Raw genomic sequence first — 24,322 nt, forward strand, 5'->3', positions numbered from 1 at the left:
GTGTACCCATAACCCAGACACATACTATACTACTGCATTATGCAGTGTACCCTATAACCCAGACATACTTCTGCATTATGCAGTGTACCCTATAACCCAGACATACTACTGCATTATGCAGTGTACCCTATAACCCAGCTATACTACTGCATTATGCAGTGTACCCTATAACCCAGACATACTACTGCATTATGCAGTGTACCTATAACCCAGACATACTATACTACTGCATTATGCAGTGTACACTATAACCCAGACATACTACTGCATTATGCAGTTCACCCTATAACCCAGCTATACTACTGCATTATGCAGTGTACCTATAACCCAGACATACTACTGCATTATGCAGTGTACCTATAACCCAGACATACTACTGCATTATGCAGTGTACCCTATAACCCAGACATACTACTGCATTATGCAGTGTACCTATAACCCAGACATACTACTGCATTATGCAGTGTACCTATAACCCAGACATTCTACTGCATCTTGCAGTGTACCCTATAACCCAGACATACTACTGCATTATACAGTGTACCCTATAACCTTGTTATTTATCTCACTAGAGTTATATTTCTAAACCATAACACTTTGAGCTGATTCATTAGGTGTGTATGAATGAATGCAGGCCCTTAATAACCTAGTCTGCAGCCCAAATATTACCCTTTTCCCCCTATATAGTGAACTACTTTTGATCAGAACCCATAACACTGTGTCGGGCATAGGATGCCATTTGAGACATAGCCTTAGTGGCTGTGATTGGGATAATGAATGTTTGTTATTTTCTATAATAATGACTTCAATGAGCCTCATTAAGGCTTTTAGCAGCCCAATTAATTTAGTCAAGACAATGTCAATAGCTCAGTATGAGTCCCAAATGGCACCCTATTCCCTACATAGTGCACTACCCATAGGGCTCCGGTCAAAGGTAGTGCACTTCTTAGGGAATATGGTGCTATTTTGGGACACAGCCTCAGTTTAGGGTTATCATTTATTGGGAGTGCACTGTGTGAAAGTTGTGAGGGTTATGATAGTTGTGTTGTGTTGTGTACATTTCTCCTGGTGAGTGTGGGGATAATCACTACTCAGTCAGTCATTATTGACCTGGTTCCATCTATTTTACACACACATATACACACACACACAGACACACGGACACAGACACACGGACACACACGGACACACACGGACACACGGACACACACGAACACACACCCTCACTCACTCACTAACTAACTCACTCACTCACTCACTCACTCACTCACTCACGCACTCACTCACTCACCCTCTCTCTCTCTCTCTGTCTCTCTCTCTCTCTCTCTCTCTCTCTCTCTCTCTCTCTCTCTCTCTCTCTCTCTCTCACTCTCTCTCTCTTCTGTCTTGGAGAGACATTGTTCCTAGTTTGATTCTTAATGCTGTGAAGCATCTGGTTAGTGTGTGTGGACAGTAATTGTGGCTTAGCGTCGTAGCTTAGCACCAGCTAGCCTCTGATAAGCAGCAGGGGGTTTAATGGTGAGTCATTACTAAACCACAGAATTATTATCCGCCTGTTAGCAAACATTTAATGAGCTGCCAACACCCCCTGAAGCACCGAACTCATCCAGTAGAGATGAAACCAGACCAGACGTCACAGAAAAAAAAATCAGTTGAACGGTATTGGCATTATATCCTGATTTTTGAGAGAAACATAACTCACTGAGTGATTTATGAAATGGTAGATTCAGATCGTCCTGTAACTTGTGCTGTCTGACATACAGTAGGGGACAGATAGGGACTCAACCAGCCACAGCACATGCCCCTTTAACCCTTCCTATGAAAAAAATACATTTTTAAATGTTTTATAAAATGACTTTTAAATGGTCTCTTTTCAATGTTTTAATAAACTGTAACAAAGTGATAAAACTAACTAATTTCATGAACTTGAATCTCAGAAAATGTAGTAAATGATTCAAAAGTTGAGTATTTGGTACCACGTTCCTAGCACGCAATGACCACGTCAAGCTAGTGACTCTACAAACTTGTTGGATGTATTTGTAGTTTGTTTTTGGTTGTGTTTCAGATTATTTTGTACCCAATATAAATGAATGGCATTTTGGAGACATTTTCTATGTAAATTAGAATATAACATGTTTCTAAACAATTCTACATGCGACCATGATTAGGGATAATCTAGAATAATTATGAGTGAGAAAGTCACAGAAGGTCATACCCCCAAGGCATGCTAACCTTTCACCATTACCAATTACAGGAGAGTTTAGCATGTCTTGGGGGTATTTGACCCTCTATTTTTTATTTCACGTTTATTTAACCAGGTAGGCTAGTTGAGAACACCTTTATTTTACTAGGCAAGTCAGTTAAGAATGTTTTATTTATTTTCAATGACGGCCTAGGAACAGTGGGTTAACTGCCTGTTCAGGGGCAGAACGACAGATTTGTACCTTGTCAGCTCTCGGATTTGAACTTGCAACCCTTTCAGTTACTAGTCTAACGCTCTAACCACTAGGCTACCCTGCCGCCCCAACTACAAATACTTAGGTGTCTGGCTAGACTGTAAACTCTACTTCCACACTCATATTAAGTTTGCTGAGTAGAGTGTTGGAGGCTATTTTGTAAATGACAAAATCCGAGGTCGAGGAGGGTATGTTTGGCAGCGTAAGTGAAGGAGGCTTTGTTGCGAAATAGGGAGCCAATTCTAGATTTAATTTTGGATTGGATATGCTTAATATGAGTGTGGAAGGAGAGTTTACAGTCTAACCAGACACCTAGGTATTTGTAGTTGTCCACATAAATCAGAGCCGTCCAGAGTAGTGATGCTAGTCGGGCGGGCTGGTGCGGGCAGCGATCGGTTGAAGAGCATGCATTTAGTTTTACTAGCTTTTAAGAGCAGTTGGAGGCCACGGAAGGAGTGTTGTATGGCATTGAAGCTCATTTGGAGGTTAGTTAACACAGTGTCCAAAGAAGGGACAGATTTATACAGAATGGTGTCGTCTGCATAGAGGTGGATCAAGGAATCACCTGCAGCAGGAGCGACATCATTGAAGCTGCGGGGGGTGCGTAGCTGTTGGCCGGGGTTGGGGTAACCAGGAGGAAAGCATGGCCAGCCGTAGAGAAATACTTATTGAAATCCTCAATTATCGTGGATTTATTGGTGGTGACAGTTTTTCCTAGGATCAGTGCAGTGGGCAGCTGGGAGGAGGTGCTCTTATTCTCCATGGACTTTACAGTGTCCCAGAACTTTTTGGAGTTAGAGCTACAGGATGCAAATTTATTTTTGAAAAAGCTAGTCTTTGCTTTCCTAACTGTGTGTATTGGTTCCTGACTTCCCTGAAAATGTGCATATCGCGGGGACTATTCAATGCTAGTGCAGGACTCCACAGGATGTTTTTGTGATAGTCAAGGGCAGTCAGGTCTGGAGTGAACCAAGGGCTATGTCTATTCTTAGTTATACATTTTTTGAAAGGGGCATGCTTATTTAAGATGGTGAGGAAATCACTTTTAAAGAACAACCAGGCATCCTCTACCTTCCAGGATACCCGGACCAGGTTGATTAGAAAGGCCTGCTTGCAGAAGTGTTTTAGGGAGTGTTTGACAGTGATGAGGGGTGGTCGATTGACCGCGGACCCATAACGGATGCAGGCAATTAGGCAGTGATTTCTGAGATCCTGATTGAAAACAACAGAGGTGCATTTGTATAACGGCCGGCGTGTTAAGCATATCCCAGTTCAGGTCACCTAACAGAACGAATTCTGAAGAAATATGGGGGGCAATCAATTCACATATGGTGTCCAGGGCACAGCTGGGAGCTAAGGAGTGGGGAGATTCATTTTTAAAATTAGAAGCTCCAACTGTTTGGGCATAGACCTGGATTGTATAACAGAACTTTGCAGGCTATCTCTGCAGTTGACTGCAACTCCTCCCCCTTTGGCAGTTCCATCTTGGCGGAGAATGTTATAGTCGGGGATGGAATTCTCAGACTTCTCAGAATTCTCAGGCCTTCCTAAGCCAGGATTCAGACACGGCTAGGACATCAGAGTTGGCGGAGTGTACTAAAGCAGTGAATAAAGCAAACTTAGGGAGGAGGCTTCTGATGTTAACAAGCATGAAACCAAGGCTTTTACGGTTACAGAAGTCAACAAATGAGAGCGCCTGGGGACATACAGGCCCTAGGTTAACCTCTACATCAACCGAGGAACAGGGGAGGAGGGTACGGCTAAAGGCTATCAAAACTGGTCGTCTAGTGTGTTGTGGACAGAGAATAAAAGGAGCAGATTTCTGGGCATGGTAGAATAGATTTAGGGCATAATGTACCGACAGGGGTATGGTATGATGCGGTTACAGTGGACGTAAACCTAGGCATTGAGTGACGATAATAGAGGTTGCCTCTCTGGAGGCACAAGTTATGCTAGGTGTGTGGGAGATGGGACAAAAGAGCTCTCTGAGGCATGTTGAGTGGGACTAGGGGCTCCGCGGTAAAATAAAACAATGATAACTACCCTAAACAACAGTATACAAAGCATATTGACATTAGAGAAAGGCATATAGCAATCACAGGTGTTGATTTGGAGAGCTAGCTAAGACAACAATGGGTAAAACAACAACAGCTAATCAGCTAAGACAACAACAACAGGTAAAATGGTGATGAATTGGCAGAGAGGGTCAGCTAACCACACACAGGGCCTGAGTTCGAGACTGGGGCCGACAGATAAACAAAATAACAAAATGGAGTGTTGAGATTAATGAACAGTCCAGGAGGCATCAGCTAAGTGATCATAGTGATCATAAGTGTAACCAAGTGATCATAGGGTCCAGTGAACAGCAATAGATGGAACAGGGAAGCCTTTAGGTAGTCGTTACTATGCTAGCAAGCGGGAGACACGGCATTCGGAAAGTTAGCAGGCCGGGGATAGCAGAAGCGTCTTCACAGATATCCGGGAAAAGTCCGGTTGAGGACACATCGGAAGGAATTACGTTGGCAGACCAGTCGTGATGGATCGGGGGGGCTCTGTGTCGACAAAGGGTCCAGGCCAATTGGCAAAAGAGGTATTGTAGCTGAAGAAATTGTGTTTGCTAGCCGTGAGATGCGCCTGGCTCGAGGTTATTAACTGGAGCTAGTTTCGGGACAAGGGCCTTAGCCACTATAGCCAGTCGGTAGCAGGCTATCTAGCTGCGATGATCCGATGCAAAGGTCCAGAGTTTACGGCAGGAACCCAGTGATGTAGTGGCTTCTAGTTGTGTTAGTGAAGAGTCCGGGAGGCATCAGCTGTGTAGCCGAGTGACCATAGGGTCTACTGGAGCAGGCCGGGAGATGGACCTGGCTCAAGGCTAGCTTCAGGGCTGGGCCCCTCGGTAGCAGCTATCTGCGATGATCAGGAGTAGTGGTCCAGAGATTACGGCAGGAATCTGGTGATGTAGTGGAGAAAAGCAGTCCGGTATGCTCAGGGTTGATATCGCTCTGTGCAGACTGGCGGGTATTATCCAGGCTAAAAGCGGCTGGTGTCTGAGCTAAAGGTAAAAGCCGCTAGCAGTGGCTAACAATGACTAAAATAGCTAGTAGCTAATTAGCTGGTTAGCTTCTGATGGCTAGCATCTGATGGCGGTTCTAGCGATAAGGTCTAAAAGAAAGCAGATCCCTATCACATTGGGTGAGGCGGATTGCTGGAAGGTATATTTAATAAAAAAATTGAAAAATAGATATATTTATATATAAAAAGAAATATATTGAAATATATACAACAACAAAAAATACAAAAACAAAATATACACGGGACTATGACAAACACGTCTGCACTGCTACGCCATCTTGGATCGATGATATATATTTCAGCTAATGGTATTTGAATTACATTTTATTTTATTTAACTAGGCAAGTCAATTAAGAACAAATTCTTATTTATAATGACGTCCTACCGGGGAACAGTGGGTTTACTGTTAACAACAGATTTTTACCTTGTCAACCTTTCAGTTACTGGCCCAATACTCTAACCACTAGGCTACCTAGTAGCAGTAGTAGTAGTAGTAGTAGTAGTAGTAGTAGTAGTAACAGAGGTCAGGTCTGAGGTCAGTAGTAGTAGGAGCAGAGGTCAGGTCAGAGGTCAGTAGTAGTAGTGGCAACAGAGGTAAGGTCAGAGGTCAGTAGTAGTAGTAGTAGTAGCAGAGGTCAGGTCAGAGGTCAGTAGTAGTAGTGGTAACAGAGGTCAGGTCAGAGGTCAGTAGTAGTAGTAGTAGTAGTAGTAGTGGTAACAGAGGTCAGGCCAGAGGTCAGTAGTAGTAGTAGGAGCAGAGGTCAGGTCAGAGGTCAGTAGTAGTAGTGGCAACAGAGGTAAGGTCAGTAGTAGTAGTAGTAGTAGTAGTAGTGGTAACAGAGGTCAGGTCAGAGGTCAGTAGTAGTAGTTGTAGCAGAGGTCAGGTCAGAGGTCAGTAGTAGTAGTAGTAGTAGTGGTAACAGAGGTCAAGTCAGAGGTTAGTAGTAGTAGTAGTAGCAGAGGTCAGGTCAGTAGTAGTAGTAGCAGAGGTCAAGTCAGAGGTCAGTAGTAGTAGTAGTAGTAGTGGTAACAGAGGTCAGGTCAGAGGTTAGTAGTAGTAGTAGTAGTAGTGGTAACAGAGGTCAGGTCAGAGGTTAGTAGTAGTAGTAGTAGCAGAGGTCAGGTCAGTAGTAGTAGTAACAGAGGTCAGGTCAGAGGTCAGTAGTAGTAGTAGTAGTAGTGGTAACAGAGGTCAGGTCAGAGGTTAGTAGTAGTAGTAGTAGTAGCAGAGGTCAGGTCAGAGGTCAGTAGTAGTAGTGGTAACAAATCAAATCAAGGTTTATTTGTCACGTGCGCTGATTACAACCGGTGTAGTAGACCTTACAGTGAAATGCTCACTTACAGGCTCTAACCAATAGTGCAAAAAAGATATTAGGTGAACAATAGGTAGCTAAAGAAATAAAACAACAGTAAAAAGACAGGTTATATACAGTAGAGAGGCTATATACAGTAGAGGGGCTACTTACAGTAGAGAGGTTATATACAGTAGAGAGGCTATATACAGTAGAGAGGTTATATACAGTAGTTAGGCTATATACAGTAGAGAGGTTATATACAGTAGTTAGGCTATATACAGTAGACAGGCTATATACAGTAGACAGGCTGTATACTGTAGAGAGGCTACTTACAGTAGAGAGGTTATATACAGTAGAGAGGCTATATACAGTAGAGAGGCTATATACAGTAGAGAGGCTATAAAAGTAGCAAGGCTATATACAGACACCTGTTAGTCAGGCTGATTGAGGTAGTATGTACATGTAGATATGGTTAAAGTGAATATGCATATATGATGAACAGAGAGTAGCAGTAGTGTAAAAGAGGTGTTGGCGGGTGGTGGGACACAATGCAGATAGCCCGGTTAGCCAATGTGCAGAAGCACTGGTTGGTCGGCCCAATTGATGTAGTATGTACATGATGTATAGTTAAAGTGACTATGCATATATGATAAGCAGAGAGTAGCAGTAGTGTAAAAGAGGGGTTGGCGGGTGGTGGGACACAATGCAGATAGCCCGGTTAGCCAATGTGCAGAAGCACTGGTTGGTCGGCCCAATTGATGTAGTATGTACATGATGTATAGTTAAAGTGACTATGCATATATAATAAGCAGAGAGTAGCAGCAGCGTAAAAACAGAGGTCAGGTCAGAGGTCAGGAGTAGCAGTGGTAACAAAGGTCAGGTCAGAGGTCAGTGGTAACGGGGACAGCATTGACATCACTGCTTAACGGTCAGTTACATTTGTCACATTGGATTACAGAGTATTATTAAATCCATGTCTGCGTTTCTCCCAGTTGAACCCACGTGATCAACTGTTTTCCATGGTCCCCCACTGTGTGCACCACTGGGCCAGAGCACATAGGAATGTAGTGAAAGGGTGCCATTTCAAACTCCTATTAGTATTAGATGGTAAAGTCAAGACCATGAAAGATAAATCTCATAAACCATAACATGACCATATGCACTCAGACTCAGGATATTAAGCTTTGGAGTGAGCCATGGACAGAGTCAACCAATCAGATGAGCCATGGACAGAGTCGACCAATCAGATGAGCCATGGACAGAGTCGACCAATCAGATGAGCCATGGACAGAGTCGACCAATCAGATTTAGCCATGGATAGAGTCGACCAATCAGATGAGCCATGGACAGAGTCAACCAATCAGTTGAGCCATGGACAGAGTCAACCAATCAGATGAGCCATGGACAGATTCAACCAATCAGATGAGCCATTGACAGAGTCAACCAATCAGATGAGCCATGGACAGATTCAACCAATCAGATGAGCCATGGACAGAGTCAACCAATCAGTTGAGCCATGGACAGATTCAACAATCAGATGAGCCATGGATAGATTCAACCAATTACAGTAGATGAGCCATGAACAGATTCAACCAAATAGACTGCTGGAATTTGAGATATATACAGTTGAAGTCGAAAGTTCACAATTCCTGACATTTAATCCTAGAAAAAAATCACTGTCTTAGGTCAGTTAGGATCACAACTTTATTTAAAAAATGTGAAATGTCAGAATAATAGTAGAGAGAATTATTTATTTCAGCTTATATTTCTCTCATCACATTCCCAGTGCGTCAGAAGTTCACATACACTCAATTAGTATTTGGTAGCATTGTCTTTAAATTGTTTAACTTGGGTCAAATGTTTCGGGTAGCCTTCCACAAGCTTCCCATAATAAGTTGGGTGCATTTTGGCCCATTCCTCCTGACAGAGCTGGTGTAACTGAGTCAGGTTTGTAGGCCTCCTTGCTCGCACACGCTTTTTCAGTTCTGCCACAAATGTTCTATAGGGTTGAGGTCAGGGCCTTAATAAGGCATTTTGCCACAACTTTGGAAGAATGCTTGGGGTCATTGTCCATTTGGAAGACCCATTTGCGACCAAGCTTTAACTTCCTGACTGATGTCTTGAGATGTTGCTTCAATATATCCACGTAATTTTCCGCCTTCATGATGCCATCTATTTTGTGAAGTTGCACCAGTCCCTCCTGCATCAAATCACATGATGCTGCCACCCCCGTGTTTCACGGTTGGGATGGTGTTCTTTCGGCTTGCAAGCTTCCCCCTTTTACCTCCAAACATAACGATGGTCATTATGGCCAAACAGTTCTATTTTTGTTTCATCAAACCAGAGGACATTTCTCTAAAATAAGGACATTTCGTACAATAATTTGGTAAAAAGTCAATTTGATGTTTGCTCAGTACATTGTTTTCGCTGAGGAAATGTAAAAGTCTGCTGTTAATGATAATGCAGAGGATTTTCCCAAGGTTGCTGTTGACACATATCCCACGGTAGTTATTGGGGTCAAATTTGTATCCCCTTTTGTGGATTGGGGTGATCAGTCCTTGGTTCCAAATATTGGGGAAGATGTGTTGTTTGTTTAGTGTTTTCCAATTTTCCCAGAAGTGGTTAGTCTATGGATTCTTCAATTTCATTGAGCTGATTTCTGACATGCTGTTCCTTCTTTTTCCGTAGTGTATTTCTGTATTTATGTGTTTATTGTATATATATATAGTGAATGCGTAGACTCAGGTTTTCTTGGTCTCTATGTTTTTGGTTGGTTAGGTTACTCAATGTCTTTCTTAGGTTTTTGCATTCTTCATTAAACCATTTGTCATTGTTGTTAATTTTCTTCGGTTTTCTATTTGAGATTTTTAGATTTGATAGGGAAGCTGAGAGGTCAAATATACTGTTAAGATGTTCTACTGCCAAGTTTACACCTTCACTATTACTGTGGAACGTTTTACCCAGGAAATTGTCTAAAAGGGATTGAATTTGTTGTTGCCTAATTTGTTTTTTGGTAGGTTTCCAAACTACTTTCCTTCCATCTACAGCATTTCTTAATGTTACTCAGTTCCTTTGGCTTTGATGCCTCATGATTGAGTATTGCTCTGTTCAAGTAGACTGTGATTTTGCTTTGATCTGATAGAGGTGTCCGTGGGCTGACTGTGAACGCTCTGAGAGACTCTGGGTTTAGGTCAGTGATAAAGCAGTCTACAGTACTACAGCCAAGAGATGAGCTACCTACCATAGGAGTCCCCTTGAAGCCTACCATTGACTATGTACAGACCCAGGATGTAACAGAGCTATAGGTGTACCTACCATAGGAGTCCCCTGGAAGCCTACCATTGACTATGTACAGACCCAGGATGTAACAGAGCTATAGGTGTACCTACCATAGGAGTCCCCTTGAAGCCTACCATTGACTATGTACAGACCCAGGATGTAACAGAGCTATAGGTGTACCTACCATAGGAGTCCCCTCGAAACCTACCATTGACTATGTACAGACCCAGGATGTAACAGAGCTATAGGTGTACCTACCATAGGAGTCCCCTCGAAGCCTACCATTGACTATGTACAGACCCAGGATGTAACAGAGCTATAGGAGTCCTCTACCATTGACTATGTACAGACCCAGGATGTAACAGAGCTATAGGAGTCCTCTACCATTGACTATGTACAGACCCAGCGTGCGACAGAGCTGCAGGAGTTGTGACCTGTTTTTGTTGGTTATGTTGTCATAGTTGTGTCTAGGGGGGCAAAAGGGGGAGGGAATGCTGTCACCTGCAGGCCGGTGTTGGCCCGCCTGTGTGCTGAGAGTGTCAGGTTCTTGTCCAGTTCTGGCATTTAGGTCGCAACAGACTAGTTCATGTCCCTGGGCCTAGAAATGATTGATTTCCCCCTCAAGGATGGAGAAGATGGCTTCATTAAAGTATAGGGATTATATTGTGGAGATATAGGTAGCATTTGACTCTGACTATCTCTCTCTCTCTCTCTCTCTCCCATCTCACTCCCTCCATCTGACTCAATCTCTCTCTCTCTCTCTCTCTCTCTCTCTCTCCCCCATCTCACTCCCTCCATCTGACTCAATCTCTCTCTCTATGCCACACTCACACACACTCCTTTTTACTGTATAATGCTAATCCAAATCCCTTGGAATAACTGATCGTGTGTCATTATTATAAAAATGAATGATAATGATGAATATCTACTAGGGACTACAACGTTGATATCAGGATCATTATCAATATCACAAGACTCCTATCTGCATTGAGTACCACTGTATTCACCCAGCTGATGGCCGTCCTGCACAGGGCAGCCCCATTTCCAAACACATTATATTCCCCAAATGGGGGGGGGGGGGGGGGGGGGGGGGGTGTAGGAGGAGCACAGGGGGGGGGGGGGGGGGGGGGGTCTGAAATGTCACCAGTGGTTAGGCAGGCTGTCACTGTCCCATAGGACACACACACTCTGTGAGTCACATACACACACACACACACACACACACACACACACACCAATACACACAACCCGTCACACAGGACTCCCTCCCCATTATGGAGGACGGTATTACAGGGCACACTGTGATCCACCACAGGGGGCAGCTTTAGCGGGAACACCAACCCTGCTCAGAAAGCCACACTCCAGATGTTTATTAGAATGAGTGATGTGGGAGATTTAAAATTGAAATTGAAATTTAATTCATTTCAATGGGAGAGGAAAGTCATTACGGCCAGCCTGGTATGAAACCACACTGATACACAGAGAGGTTACAGCCAGGCTGGTATGAAACCACACTGATACACAGAGAGGATACAGCCAGGCTGGTATGAAACCACACTGATACACAGAGAGGATACAGCCAGGCTGGTATGAAACCACACTGATACACAGAGAGGATACAGCCAGGCTGGTATGAGACCACACTGATACACAGAGAGTATACAGCCAGGCTGGTATGAAACCACACTGATACACAGAGAGGTTACAGCCAGGCTGGTATGAAACCACACTGATACACAGAGAGGATACAGCCAGGCTGGTATGAAACCACTGATACACAGAGAGGATACAGCCAGGCTGGTATGAAACCACTCTGATACACAGAGAAGACACAGTCTGGCTGATGTGAAACCACACTGATATACAGAGAGGTTACAGCCAGGCTGGTATGAAACTACTGATACACAGAGAGGATACAGCCAGGCTGGTATGAAACCACTGATACACAGAGAGGATACAGCCAGGCTGGTATGAAACCAATGATACACAGAGAGGATACAGCCAGGCTTTGAAGACACTTGACAGTTGGTCAGCGCATGCTCGCAGTTCACGTCCTGGTAAACCGCCTGGCCCTGCGGCCTTGTGAATGTTGACCTGTTTAAAGGTCTTACTCACATTGGCTCCGGAGAGCGTGATGAGACAGTCGTCCGGAACAGCTGGTGCTCTCTTGCATGTTTCAGTGTTACTTGCCTCGAAACGAGCACAAAATTAATTTAGCTTGTCTGGTAGGTTCGTGCCACTAGGCAGCTCGCGGTTGTGCTTCCCATAGTAGTCTGTAATAGTTTGCAAGCCCTGCAACATCCGACGAGCATCAGAGCCGGTGTAGTACGAAATCATTATAGATTCAATAGTGCAATAAATCACAGATAATGCTTCACCCACACTAATGACATATTCATACCCACTGTAGTCACTACACAGACATATTGATTCCCACTGTAGTCACTACACAGACAAACAGAGACATATTGATTCCCACTGTAGTCGCTACACAGACGTACAGAGACATATTGATTCCCACGGTAGTCACTACACAGACAAACAGAGACATATTGATTCCCACTGTAGTCGCTACACAGACAAACAGAGACATATTGATACCCACTGTAGTCGCTACACAGACAAACAGAGACATATTGATTCCCACTCTAGTCGCTACACAGACAAACAGAGGCATATTGATTCCCACTCTAGTCGCTACACAGACAAACAGAGGCATATTGATTCCCACTGTAGTCACTACACAGACAAACAGAGACATATTGATTCCCACTGTAGTCGCTACACAGACGTACAGAGACATATTGATTCCCACGGTAGTCACTACACAGACAAACAGAGACATATTGATTCCCACTGTAGTCGCTACACAGACAAACAGAGACATATTGATACCCACTGTAGTCACTACACAGACAAACAGAGACATATTGATTCCCACTCTAGTCGCTACACAGACAAACAGAGGCATATTGATTCCCACTGTAGTCGCTACACAGACAAACAGAGGCATATTGATTCCCACTGTAGTCGCTACACAGACATATTGATTCCCACTGTAGTCGCTACACAGACAAACAGAGGCATATTGATTCCCACTGTAGTCGCTACACAGACAAACAGAGACATATTGATTCCCACTGTAGTCGCTACACAGACATACTTCAACTATATCAACAATCACACTCTAAAGTAAGACCCAGATGCAGACTGTGTCGAAGTAACAGTTTATTACAACAACAGGGACAGGCAAACGACAGGTCAAGGCGGGCAGGGTTCGGTACTCCAGAGTAGTGGGGCAAAGGTACAGGACGGCAGGCTCAGGGTCAGGTCAGGCAGAGGTCAGTAATCCAGAGTGGGGGCAAAGGTACAGGACGGCAGGCTCAGGGTCAGGTCAGGCAGAGGTCAGTAATCTAGAGTAGTGGGGCAAAGGTACAGGACGGCAGGCTCAGCGTCAGGTCAGGCAGAGGTCAGTAATCTAGAGTAGTGGGGCAAAGGTTCAGGATGGCAGGCAGGCTCAGGGTCAGGTCTGGCAGAGGTCAGTAATCTAGAGTAGTGGGGCAAAGGTACAGGACGGCAGGCAGGCTCAGGGTCAGGTCAGGCAGAAATGATCAAAACCGGGAAAACTAGAAAACAGGAACTTTAGACAAGACAAGAGCTAGGGGAAAACTGCTGGTAGGTTCTACGAACAAAACAAACTGGCAACAGACAAACAGAGAACACAGGTATAAATACACAGGGGATAATGTGGGAAGATGGGCGACACCTGGGGGGGGGGGGGGGGTGGAGACAATCAGAAAGACAGGTGAAACAGATCAGGGCGTGACATCAACAATATAAACAATTTATAGGAAAATGTTTTGGTCCTCACCTCTGTAAAATGTTATACTTGCCTAAAATGAAATATGTTCATTATTAATTAAAGGATCATGATCGCTTAATTTGCACACTGGAGGACACTGCTTTAGTGGAGGTTGATAGCTTGAGGTTACTGGAGGACACTGCTATAGTGGAGGTTGACAGCCTGAGGTTACTGGAGGACACTGCTTTAGTGCAGGTTGACAGCCTGAGGTTACTGGAGGACACTGCTGTAGTGGAGGTTGACAGCTTGAGGTTACTGGAGGACACTGTTATAGTGGAGGTTGACAGCTTGAGGTTACTGGAGGACACTGCTGTAGTGGAGGTTGACAGCCTGAGGTTACTGGAGGACACTGCTGTAGTGGAGGTTGACAGCTTGAGGTTACTGGAGGACACTGCTGTAGTGGAGGTTGACAGCTTGAGGTTTCTGGGCAGTTTCTTTCTGTCTGTATTACAGACTAAACCATATGAAACTAGATGCTACTTCATCACAGTTTAATACTAGCTTTAATATTTGATTTTGTTTATATCACTAAAGACAGATAAACAGTGTGATTAAGAAGGACTTACTGTATCATAGATCATTTTTGGAGACTCTCTCCACAGACTTAACTGGCACAAATGAGGGGGACATCAAACCATTGCATCTAACCTACACTGTACGGGATGAGTTTCTGTATGTTGTATAGTAGATTTAGCATTGTTTTCACATTTGTGAACGCTGTTCATGTTGCAGGTGCTGTTCTGTGAAAACGGCATCTCATTCTTGTGGTATTTAACCATAGTAACATACACTGTATCCCTGGCTTGTTCAAAATCTGACTGACATCTTTTACCAGTGATTCAGAGGAGCTCAGTTCTTATCCTCAGGGGGATTCACATCACGTTGTTGTTTAACATGTTATTATTATTTATTACTGACACATTTTTAATCCCTCAGAGACAGATGGGTGTGTTGGAGAAAAGGACGGTAGCATCATAACATAACTCACTGTCATTGGTTGTCTGAGGAAATCTGACTGTCATAGGGTGTCTGAGGAAGTCTGACTATCATTGGTTGTCTGAGGAAATCTGACTGTCATAGGGTGTCTGAGGAAGTCTGACTGTCATAGTGTGTCTGAGGAAGTCTGACTGTCATTGGTTGTCTGAGGAAATCTGACTGTCATAGGGTGTCTGAGGAAGTCTGACTGTCATAGTGTGTCTGAGGAAGTCTGACTGTCATTGGTTGTCTGAGGAAATCTGACTGTCATAGGGTGTCTGAGGAAGTCTGACTGTCATTGGTTGTCTGAGGAAATCTGACTGTCATAGGGTGTCTGAGGAAGTCTGACTGTCATAGTGTGTCTGAGGAAGTCTGACTGTCATTGGTTGTCTGAGGAAATCTGACTGTCATAGGGTGTCTGAGGAAGTCTGACTGTCATAGTGTGTCTGAGGAAGTCTGACTGTCATTGGTTGTCTGAGGAAATCTGACTGTCATAGGGTGTCTGAGGAAGTCTGACTGTCATTGGTTGTCTGAGGAAATCTGACTGTCATAGGGTGTCTGAGGAAGTCTGACTGTCATAGTGTGTCTGAGGAAGTCTGACTGTCATTGGTTGTCTGAGGAAATCTGACTGTCATAGGGTGTCTGAGGAAGTCTGACTGTCATAGTGTGTCTGAGGAAGTCTGACTGTCATTGGTTGTCTGAGGAAATCTGACTGTCATAGGGTGTCTGAGGAAGTCTGACTGTCATTGGTTGTCTGAGGAAATCTGACTGTCATAGGGTGTCTGAGGAAGTCTGACTGTCATAGTGTGTCTGAGGAAGTCTGACTGTCATTGGTTGTCTGAGGAAATCTGACTGTCATAGGGTGTCTGAGGAAGTCTGACTGTCATAGTGTGTCTGAGGAAGTCTGACTGTCATTGGTTGTCTGAGGAAATCTGACTGTCATAGGGTGTCTGAGGAAGTCTGACTGTCATTGGTTGTCTGAGGAAATCTGACTGTCATAGGGTGTCTGAGGAAGTCTGACTGTCATTGGTTGTCTGAGGAAATCTGACTGTCATTGGTTGTCTGAGGAAGTCTGGCCGTCATAGTGTGTCTGAGGAAGTCTGGCCGTCATAGGGTGTCTGAGGTAGTCTGTGAGCAGTGTGTCTGAGGAAGTCTGTGAGTAGGGTGTGCGGTTGAGGAAGAGAGCTGGAGTGATGGTGGGTTTGTGTACTTGTGTGTGTACGTGGGTGCGTGTTCGTCTGTGTTTCCGTGCGTGTGTGTGTGTGTGTGTGTGTGGGGGGGGGGGGGGGGGGGGGTCAGGGTCATGAATCCTTTTTTTGAATGAAGGGAAAACAATGCATAAAAAAACATAAATGTATAATTATCCTACAATTCATGTCTATAGGCATCATTGAGCTTTTTATTTCCTTATTTTTTTTATCTGGCGTTAGTGCGTAAGCTTCAGGTCCTAACTGTTCGGGCGCCAAATACACGGCAGTTGTCAAATGCTTAAACTTGGGCAGAAAAAGTTCATGTCGATCCACCGATGCAAAAGCGGACAACAACGTTTGGAGTTTTTAATGCGATAAGAGAAAAGCTGCGAATTGGAGAGTTGAAAATAACGAGAAAGGAGGGACAGAACAGTAGTCAAATGTTTAGCAAAGATGTTATGTGTGATTGTGAGACGCTTTGCAAATTCATCATTCACAAGCCGGGGACTTCAAACATGGCACGTCTCGGCAACTGTCCTGTTTATATGGCTTACGTGGAACTGAAATCTGGACACAGATGTACAGTACCAGTCCAAAGTTTGGACACATCTTCTCATTCAAGGGTTTTTTTTCTTTATTTTTTACCATTTTCTACATTGTAGAAAAATAGTGAAGACATCAAAACTATGAAATAACACATATGGAATCATGTAGTAACTAAAAAAAGTGTTAAACAAATCAAAATATTTGCACACTCTTGGCATTCTCTCAACCAGCTTCATGAGGTAGTCACCTGGAATGTATTTCAATGAACAGGTGTGCCTTGTTACAAGTTAATTTGTAGAATTTCTTTCCTTCTTAATACATTTGAGCCAATCAGTTGTGTTGTGACAAGGTGGGGGTGGTATACAGAAGATAGCCCTATTTGGTAAAAATACAATATTATGGCAAGAACAGCTCAAATAAGCAAAAGGAAACGACAGTCCACCAGACATGAAGGTCAGCCAATCTGGAAAATGTCAAGAACTTTGAAAGTGCAGTCACAAAAACCATCAAGTGCTATGATGAAACTGGTTCTCATGAGGACCGCCACAGGTTAGGAAGACCCAGAGTTTCCTCTGCTGCAGAGGATCAATTCATTAGAGTTAACTGCACCTCTCAAAGTGTAGCAGTGGGGATTTTAGCATATAAATCTTGGCGGGGCAAAAAAAAATGTCAGCAGAAAAGACCCCTCAATCCAACACAGAAACTGACCCCTCAATCCAACACAGAAACTGACCCCTCAATCCAACACAGAAACTGACCCCTCAATCCAACACAGAAACTGACCCCTCAATCCAACACAGAAACTGACCCCTCAATCCAACACAGAAACTGACCCCTCAATCCAACACAGAAACTGACCCCTCAATCCAACACAGAAACTGACCCCTCAATCCAACACAGAAACTGAGCCCTCAATCCAACACAGAAACTGACCCCTCAATCCAACACAGAAACTGACCCCTCAATCCAACACAGAAACTGAGCCCTCAATCCAACACAGAAACTGAGCCCTCAATCCAACACAGAAACTGACCCCTCAATCCAACACAGAAACTGACCCCTCAATCCAACACAGAAACTGACCCCTCAATCCAACACAGAAACTGACCCCTCAATCCAACACAGAAACTGACCCCTCAATCCAACACAGAAACTGACCCCTCAATCCAACACAGAAACTGAGCCCTTAATCCAACACATAAACTGACCCCTCAATCCAACACAGAAACTGACCCCTCAATCCAACACAGAAACTGACCCCTCAATCCAACACAGAAACTGACCCCTCAATCCAACACAGAAACTGACCCCTCAATCCAACACATAAACTGACCCCTCAATCCAACACAGAAACTGACCCCTCAATCCAACACAGAAACTGACCCCTCAATCCAACACAGAAACTGACCCCTCAATCCAACACAGAAACTGACCCCTCAATCCAACACAGAAACTGACCCCTCAATCCAACACAGAAACTGACCCCTCAATCCAACACAGAAACTGACCCATCAAAATCCCAGATACACATTCATGAGTTCGTCTTGTCATAAACATAAATACATTGTAAACAAACAAAACAAAATAAAAGGGTCCAACATATGTAGTAGCTGACTTTATAGTAGCATTAATAGCTAACTTTATAGTAGCATTAATAGCCATATTCATAGTATCATCAATAGCTACCTTTATTGTATAGTCAATAACTACCATTATAGTATTGTCAATAACTAGCTATATAGTATCATCAATAACTACCTTTATAGTAGTATCAATAACTACCTTTATAGTAGCATCAATAGCTAGCTTTATTGTAGCATCAATAGCTAGCTTTATAGTAGCATCAATAGCTAGCTTTATAGTAGCATCAATAGCTACCTTTATAGTAGCATCATTAGGTAGCTTTATAGTAGCATCAATAGCTAGCTTTATAGTAGCATCAATAGCTACTGTCTCTTTAGGGAAGATATGCACACCTGACTGTCATCATATTCCTGTTTGCCTCTGTCTCCTTTGGGAAGATCTGAACATCATCATCCACCTGTTTGCTAATGTCTCCTTAGGGAAAATCTGAAGGTCTGACTTCACAACTGCTGTGTTCTGTTCCTTCTCTATCTCTACAGGGCAAACACAGTTCCTAACCCCAGCCTTAACCAACAACCATACACATACATTTAACCTCCACCTACACCTAACCTTAACCAACATCCATACACAGAAGTCTAAACCTCCACCTACACCTAACCTTAACCAACATCCATACACAGAAGTCTAAACCTCCACCTACACCTAACCTTAACCAACATCCATACACAGAAGTCTAAACCTCCACCTACACCTAACCTTAACCAACATCCATACACAGAAGTCTAAACCTCCACCTACGTATAATTCTAATCCTAACCTCCACAGTATCTGAACTACCCCACCAATACGTATGTCTAACCCTAACCCTGTATCTCTCTCTGTACAGTGCCACCCCAGTTCCTGAACTACCCCACCAACACGTATGTCTAACCCTAACCCTGTATCCCTCTCTCTACAGTGCCACCCCAGTTCCTGAACTACCCCACCAACACGTATTCCTATGAGAGTACGGACATGGAACTGGAATGTGCTGTAACGGGGAACCCTCCTCCCACGGTGCACTGGATGAAGAACGGAGAGGAGGTCATCCCCAGTGACTACTTCCAGATCATTGTACGTCACATAGAACACAGCCTCTGTGTAGTGTAACCATGTCAACCATACAATGTCAAGCACATACCAAGTGACTACATCCAGATGGTTGTAAATCACACAGGATCATGAACATGACTCTGATGACCTTATAGCGTGTACTATAGGGGATACTATAGGGGGTACTATAGGGGGGTACTATAGGGGTGCTATAGGGGGTACTATAGGGGGTACTATAGGGGGGTACTATAGGGGGGTACTATAGGGGGTACTATAGGGGGTACTATAGGGGGGTACTATAGGGATACTTAGGGGTACTATAGGGGGGTACTATAGGGGGTACTATAGGGGGTACTATAGGGGGGTACTATAAGGGGTACTATAGGGGGGTACTATAGGGGGGTACTATAGGGATACTATAGGGGGGTACTATAGGGGGTACTATAAGGGGTACTATAGGGGGGTACTATAGGGGGGTACTATAGGGGGGTACTATGGGGGTACTATAGGGGGGTACTATAGGGGGGTACTATAGGGGGTACTATAGGGGGGGTACTATAGGGGGTACTATAGGGGGTAATATAGGGGGTACTATAGGGGGTACTATAGGGGGGTACTATAGAGGGTACTATAGGGGGGTACTATAGGGGGTACTATAGGGGGGTACTATAGGGGGTACTATAGGGGGGTACTATAGGGGGGTACTATAGGGGGGGTACTATAGGGGGTACTATAGGGCGGGTACTATAGGGGGGTACTATAGGGGGGTACTATAGGGGGTACTATAGGGGGGTACTATAGGGGGGTACTATAGGGGTACTATAGGGGGGTACTATAGGGGGTACTATAGGGGGTACTATAGGGGGGTACTATAGGGGGGTACTATGGGGGGGTACTATAGGGGGTACTGTAGGGGGGTACTATAGGGGGGTACTATAGGGGGGTACTATAGGGGGGTACTATAGGGGGGTACTATAGGGGGGGTACTATAGGGGGTACTATAGGGGGGTACTATAGGGGGTACTATAGGGGGGTACTATAGGGGGGTACTATAGGGGGGTAACATAGGGGTACTATAGGGTGTACTAGGGAGTTGGGAGTCCCATAGGGCAGCGCACAATTGGCTGAGCGTCGCCTGGGTTTGGCCGGGGGTAGGACGTCATTGTAAAATAAGAATTTGTTCTTTAACTGACTTGCCCAGTTAAATAAAGGTTCAATTAAAATGGTTTTAAAACCAACTGTGTTGTGCCTTCCTCTGCAGGATGGCAGTAACCTCCAAATCCTTGGTCTGGTGAAGTCAGATGAAGGTTTCTATCAGTGTGTGGCTGAGAACGAAGCAGGGAACGCCCAGGCTATGGCCCAGCTCATACTGAGAGAGCCAGGTAAGAGACATTCCTAACCAGGCCAAGCCAAACTTCTCTCTGTGTGTCTCAGGCAAACTAAGGCATTTCTTGTCTTCTCTGTCTGTGTCTCAGCTCACCTTCTCTCTCTCTGCACCACCTATCTCAGCTTAATGTCCCTCTCAGCTCCACCTATCTCTCTCTCTCAGCTCCGCCTATCTCTCTCTCAACTCCGCCTATCTCTCTATCTCAGCTCCGCCTATCTCAGCATAATGTCCCTCTCAGCTCCGCCTATCTCTCTCTCAGCTTAACCGTCCCGTTTATTCCATTCCAGCCATTACAATGAGCATGTCCTCCTCTATCTCTTCCTACCAGCCTCCTCTACTCCTCTACAACACACAATCTATACCTTCACCCCCCCCCCTCACTAACAAACACCAGCCTTTACTCTCCTTCCTCACCTTCCACACCTCCACCACTCATCCACTCTTCACCCTCCATCTGCCGGGAGGTTAGGTCAGGGGTCAGACTTTAGCCAAGCTCAACCAGGATTCCTGCAAGGTGCATCAGAGGTTTCCTACCGCAGGCGACGAAACGCCAGATGTTTAAAGGGACTGAATGTGCTCGGCAAAGTAGAGACAGATGTATGGTGTCCAGATTAGGACCCATATTACGACAGCGTCAGAGTCAGAAGGACTCAGCGTGACACCAACCGGGGCTTTCCTAATATGGACACCGTAGGAGTATTTCTCTGTGACGAAGCGTCTTCGGCTGGCCAATAAAAATATCACGAATAGAGGGGACTTCGTCAACGTCATTGGGGCTTCGGGCCTTCTGTTAATTCTATTCCTTCAGACGTCAGTGGGAGAATGACTCTGTGATATTTGTTGATTTATTTTGAGATTCACACGCAAAGTTGTTACTCAACGGATAAGGGTAACATTTTCATGTCTGAAATTATGTTTTTGAGCCAGGCTCAGAGTTGGGTCATAGCACCACAAACTCCAATCTATTCAACTCCTATCTGTTCAACTCCTATCTGTTCAACTCCTAACTGTTCAACTCCTATCAGTTCAACTCCTAACTGTTCAACTCCTATCTGTTCAACTCCTATCTGTTCAACTCCTATCTGTTCAACTCCCAACTGTTCAACTCCAATCTATTCAACTCCTAACTGTTCAACTCCTATCTGTTCAACTCCTATCTGTTCAACTCCCAACTGTTCAACTCCAATCTATTCAACTCCTATCTGTTCAACTCCTAACTGTTCAATTCCTATCTATTCAACTCCTATCTGTTCAACTCCTAACTGTTCAACTCCTATCTGTTCAACTCCCAACTGTTCAACTCCAATCTATTCAACTCCTAACTGTTCAACTCCTATCAGTTCAACTCCTATCTGTTCAACTCCTATCTGTTCAACTCCTAACTGTTCAACTCCTATCTGTTCAACTCCTATCAGTTCAACTCCTATCAGTTCAACTCCTATCTGTTCAACTCCTAACTGTTCAACTCCTATCTGTTCAACTCCTATCAGTTCAACTCCTATCAGTTCAACTCCTATCTGTTCAACTCCTAACTGTTCAACTCCTATCAGTTCAACTCCTATCTGTTCAACTCCTATATGTTCAACTCCTAACTGTTCAACTCCTATCTGTTCAACTCCTATCAGTTCAACTCCTATCAGTTCAACTCCTAACTGTTCAAATCCTATCTGTTCAACTCCTATTTGGATATATTAGATTGTTTCTGCAAAGACTCTAATTATCATTTTCGGTCTGGACCATGCTAGTAGGAAAGGGAATATCAGTGCCATTTATGTGTGTGTGTGTGTGTGCGTGTGTGTGTGTGTGTGTGTGTGTGTGTGTCCAAGCAAAAGGATTAGTGCCATTGATGCATACTGTATGTCGCCAAGCAAAAGGCAAGCCCCCCCCCCCCCCACAGCTCTACTCCGTTACCCTAAATCCTACTTTTTTTAATCCAGATTGGTGTCATTTTAGAGCAGGGATCATCAACTAGATTCAGACAGAGACAGATTGTTTTCTTGAGCGTATGTTCAGGGGGGCTGGAACATAATTACAAATCATTTGTCAACTGCAAATTGACCGCAAGAAGCCACAAACAGATATAATATTTGGCTAAAACATCATCATTTCAAACGTTGCTTACATTTGTATACGTTACACAGACAGTATCGCTCTACTATGCGTGGGAATACTTCGGAACCGTTCCCTTCCTGTTGTAGAAACAGCCACCTGTTCCCTTCCTGTCATAGAAACAGCACCCCGTTCCCATCCCAACATATAAACAGCCCCCTGTTCCCTTCCTGTTGTAGATACAGCACCCTGTTCCCTTCCTGTTCTAGATACAGCCCCCGTTCCCTTCCTGTCGTAGATACAGCACCCTGTTCCCTTCCTGTTGTAGATACAGCACCCTGTTCCCTTCCTAACGTAGAAACAGCACCCTGTTCCCTTCCTAACGTAGAAACAGCACCCCGTTCCCTTCCTAACGTATAAACAGCACCCCGTTCCCTTCCTAACGTATAAACAGCCCCCTGTTCCCTTCCTAACGTATAAACAGCACCCCGTTCCCTTCCTAACGTATAAACAGCCCCCTGTTCCCTTCCTAACGTATAAACAGCACCCCGTTCCCTTCCTAACGTATAAACAGCCCCCCGTTCCCTTCCTAACGTATAAACAACACCCCGTTCCCTTCCTAACGTAGAAACAGCACCCCGTTCCCTTCCTAACGTATAAACAGCCCCCTGTTCCCTTCCTAACGTATAAACAGCACCCCGTTCCCTTCCTAACGTATAAACAGCCCCCCGTTCCCTTCCTAACGTATAAACAGCACCCCGTTCCCTTCCTAACGTAGAAACAGCACCACGTTCCCTTCCTAACGTATAAACAGCACCCCTGTTCCCTTCCTAACGTAGAAACAGCACCCTGTTCCCTTCCTAACGTATAAACAGCTCCCCGTTCCCTTCCTAACGTATAAACAGCACCCCGTTCCCTTCCTAACGTAGAAACAGCACCCCGTTCCCTTCCCACCCCCTGACCTCACAGCTGGAGTGGTGTCTGCCACCCTGCTTGCTGAGTAACATCAGCCGCCATACATGTACCTGCAGGGGAACATCTGTGAGGGCAGACCTGTCCTGTCTCTCTGCATCACACACTGTCTGTTCTCCCAACGTCTTGTTGGACTTCATTCAATTAGACGGCCTCCCTCTGGTATTCTCAGTAGTGGTGTGCTCCGAAATGATGTCTATGTGTATGTGTGTGTGTGTGTGTGTGTCTGCGCCCGTGGGTGTATGTGCGTGTGCGTGTGTGTGTGAGCGTGCGTGTGTGCGTGTGTGTCTGTGTGTGTGTGTGTGTGTGTGCGTGTGTCGCTGGTAACTGAATCTCAGACTAAACTCAATATGCAACCTGGAAACAGCAGTACTATTCTATTACGGCACTACATATAAAGTAGCTACTGTATAAACAAGTTATGGATCCCCATTAGTTCCTGTCAGGGCAGCAGCTACTCTTCCTGGGGTTTATTATGGATCCCCATTAGTTATATTAGGTGAATTCAACCTCTGATAAATACAAGTAGGGATGAAGTTAATCTCTCCTCCAGATCCAGT

At 44.6% G+C, this 24,322-nt stretch overlaps 1 protein-coding gene across 1 annotated transcript in view; it reads left to right on the plus strand.

Annotated features, from left to right (window-relative positions):
* The window catches only part of dcc (DCC netrin 1 receptor), a 584,728-nt gene that overhangs the window by 283,482 nt on the left and 276,924 nt on the right, over positions 1-24,322 (plus strand). Inside the window, exons 6-7 of the mRNA XM_090191568.1 lie at positions 19,221-19,375; positions 20,616-20,736. Of these exons, the coding sequence (XP_090047694.1) occupies positions 19,221-19,375; positions 20,616-20,736 (276 nt within the window). The remainder of the gene's footprint in view (positions 1-19,220; positions 19,376-20,615; positions 20,737-24,322) is intronic.

The sequence above is a fragment of the Oncorhynchus mykiss genome, chromosome 12 (genome assembly GCF_057628025.1).
Source record: "Oncorhynchus mykiss isolate SJ-2025 chromosome 12, ASM5762802v1, whole genome shotgun sequence".
Classification (NCBI taxonomy): Eukaryota; Metazoa; Chordata; class Actinopteri; order Salmoniformes; family Salmonidae; genus Oncorhynchus; species Oncorhynchus mykiss.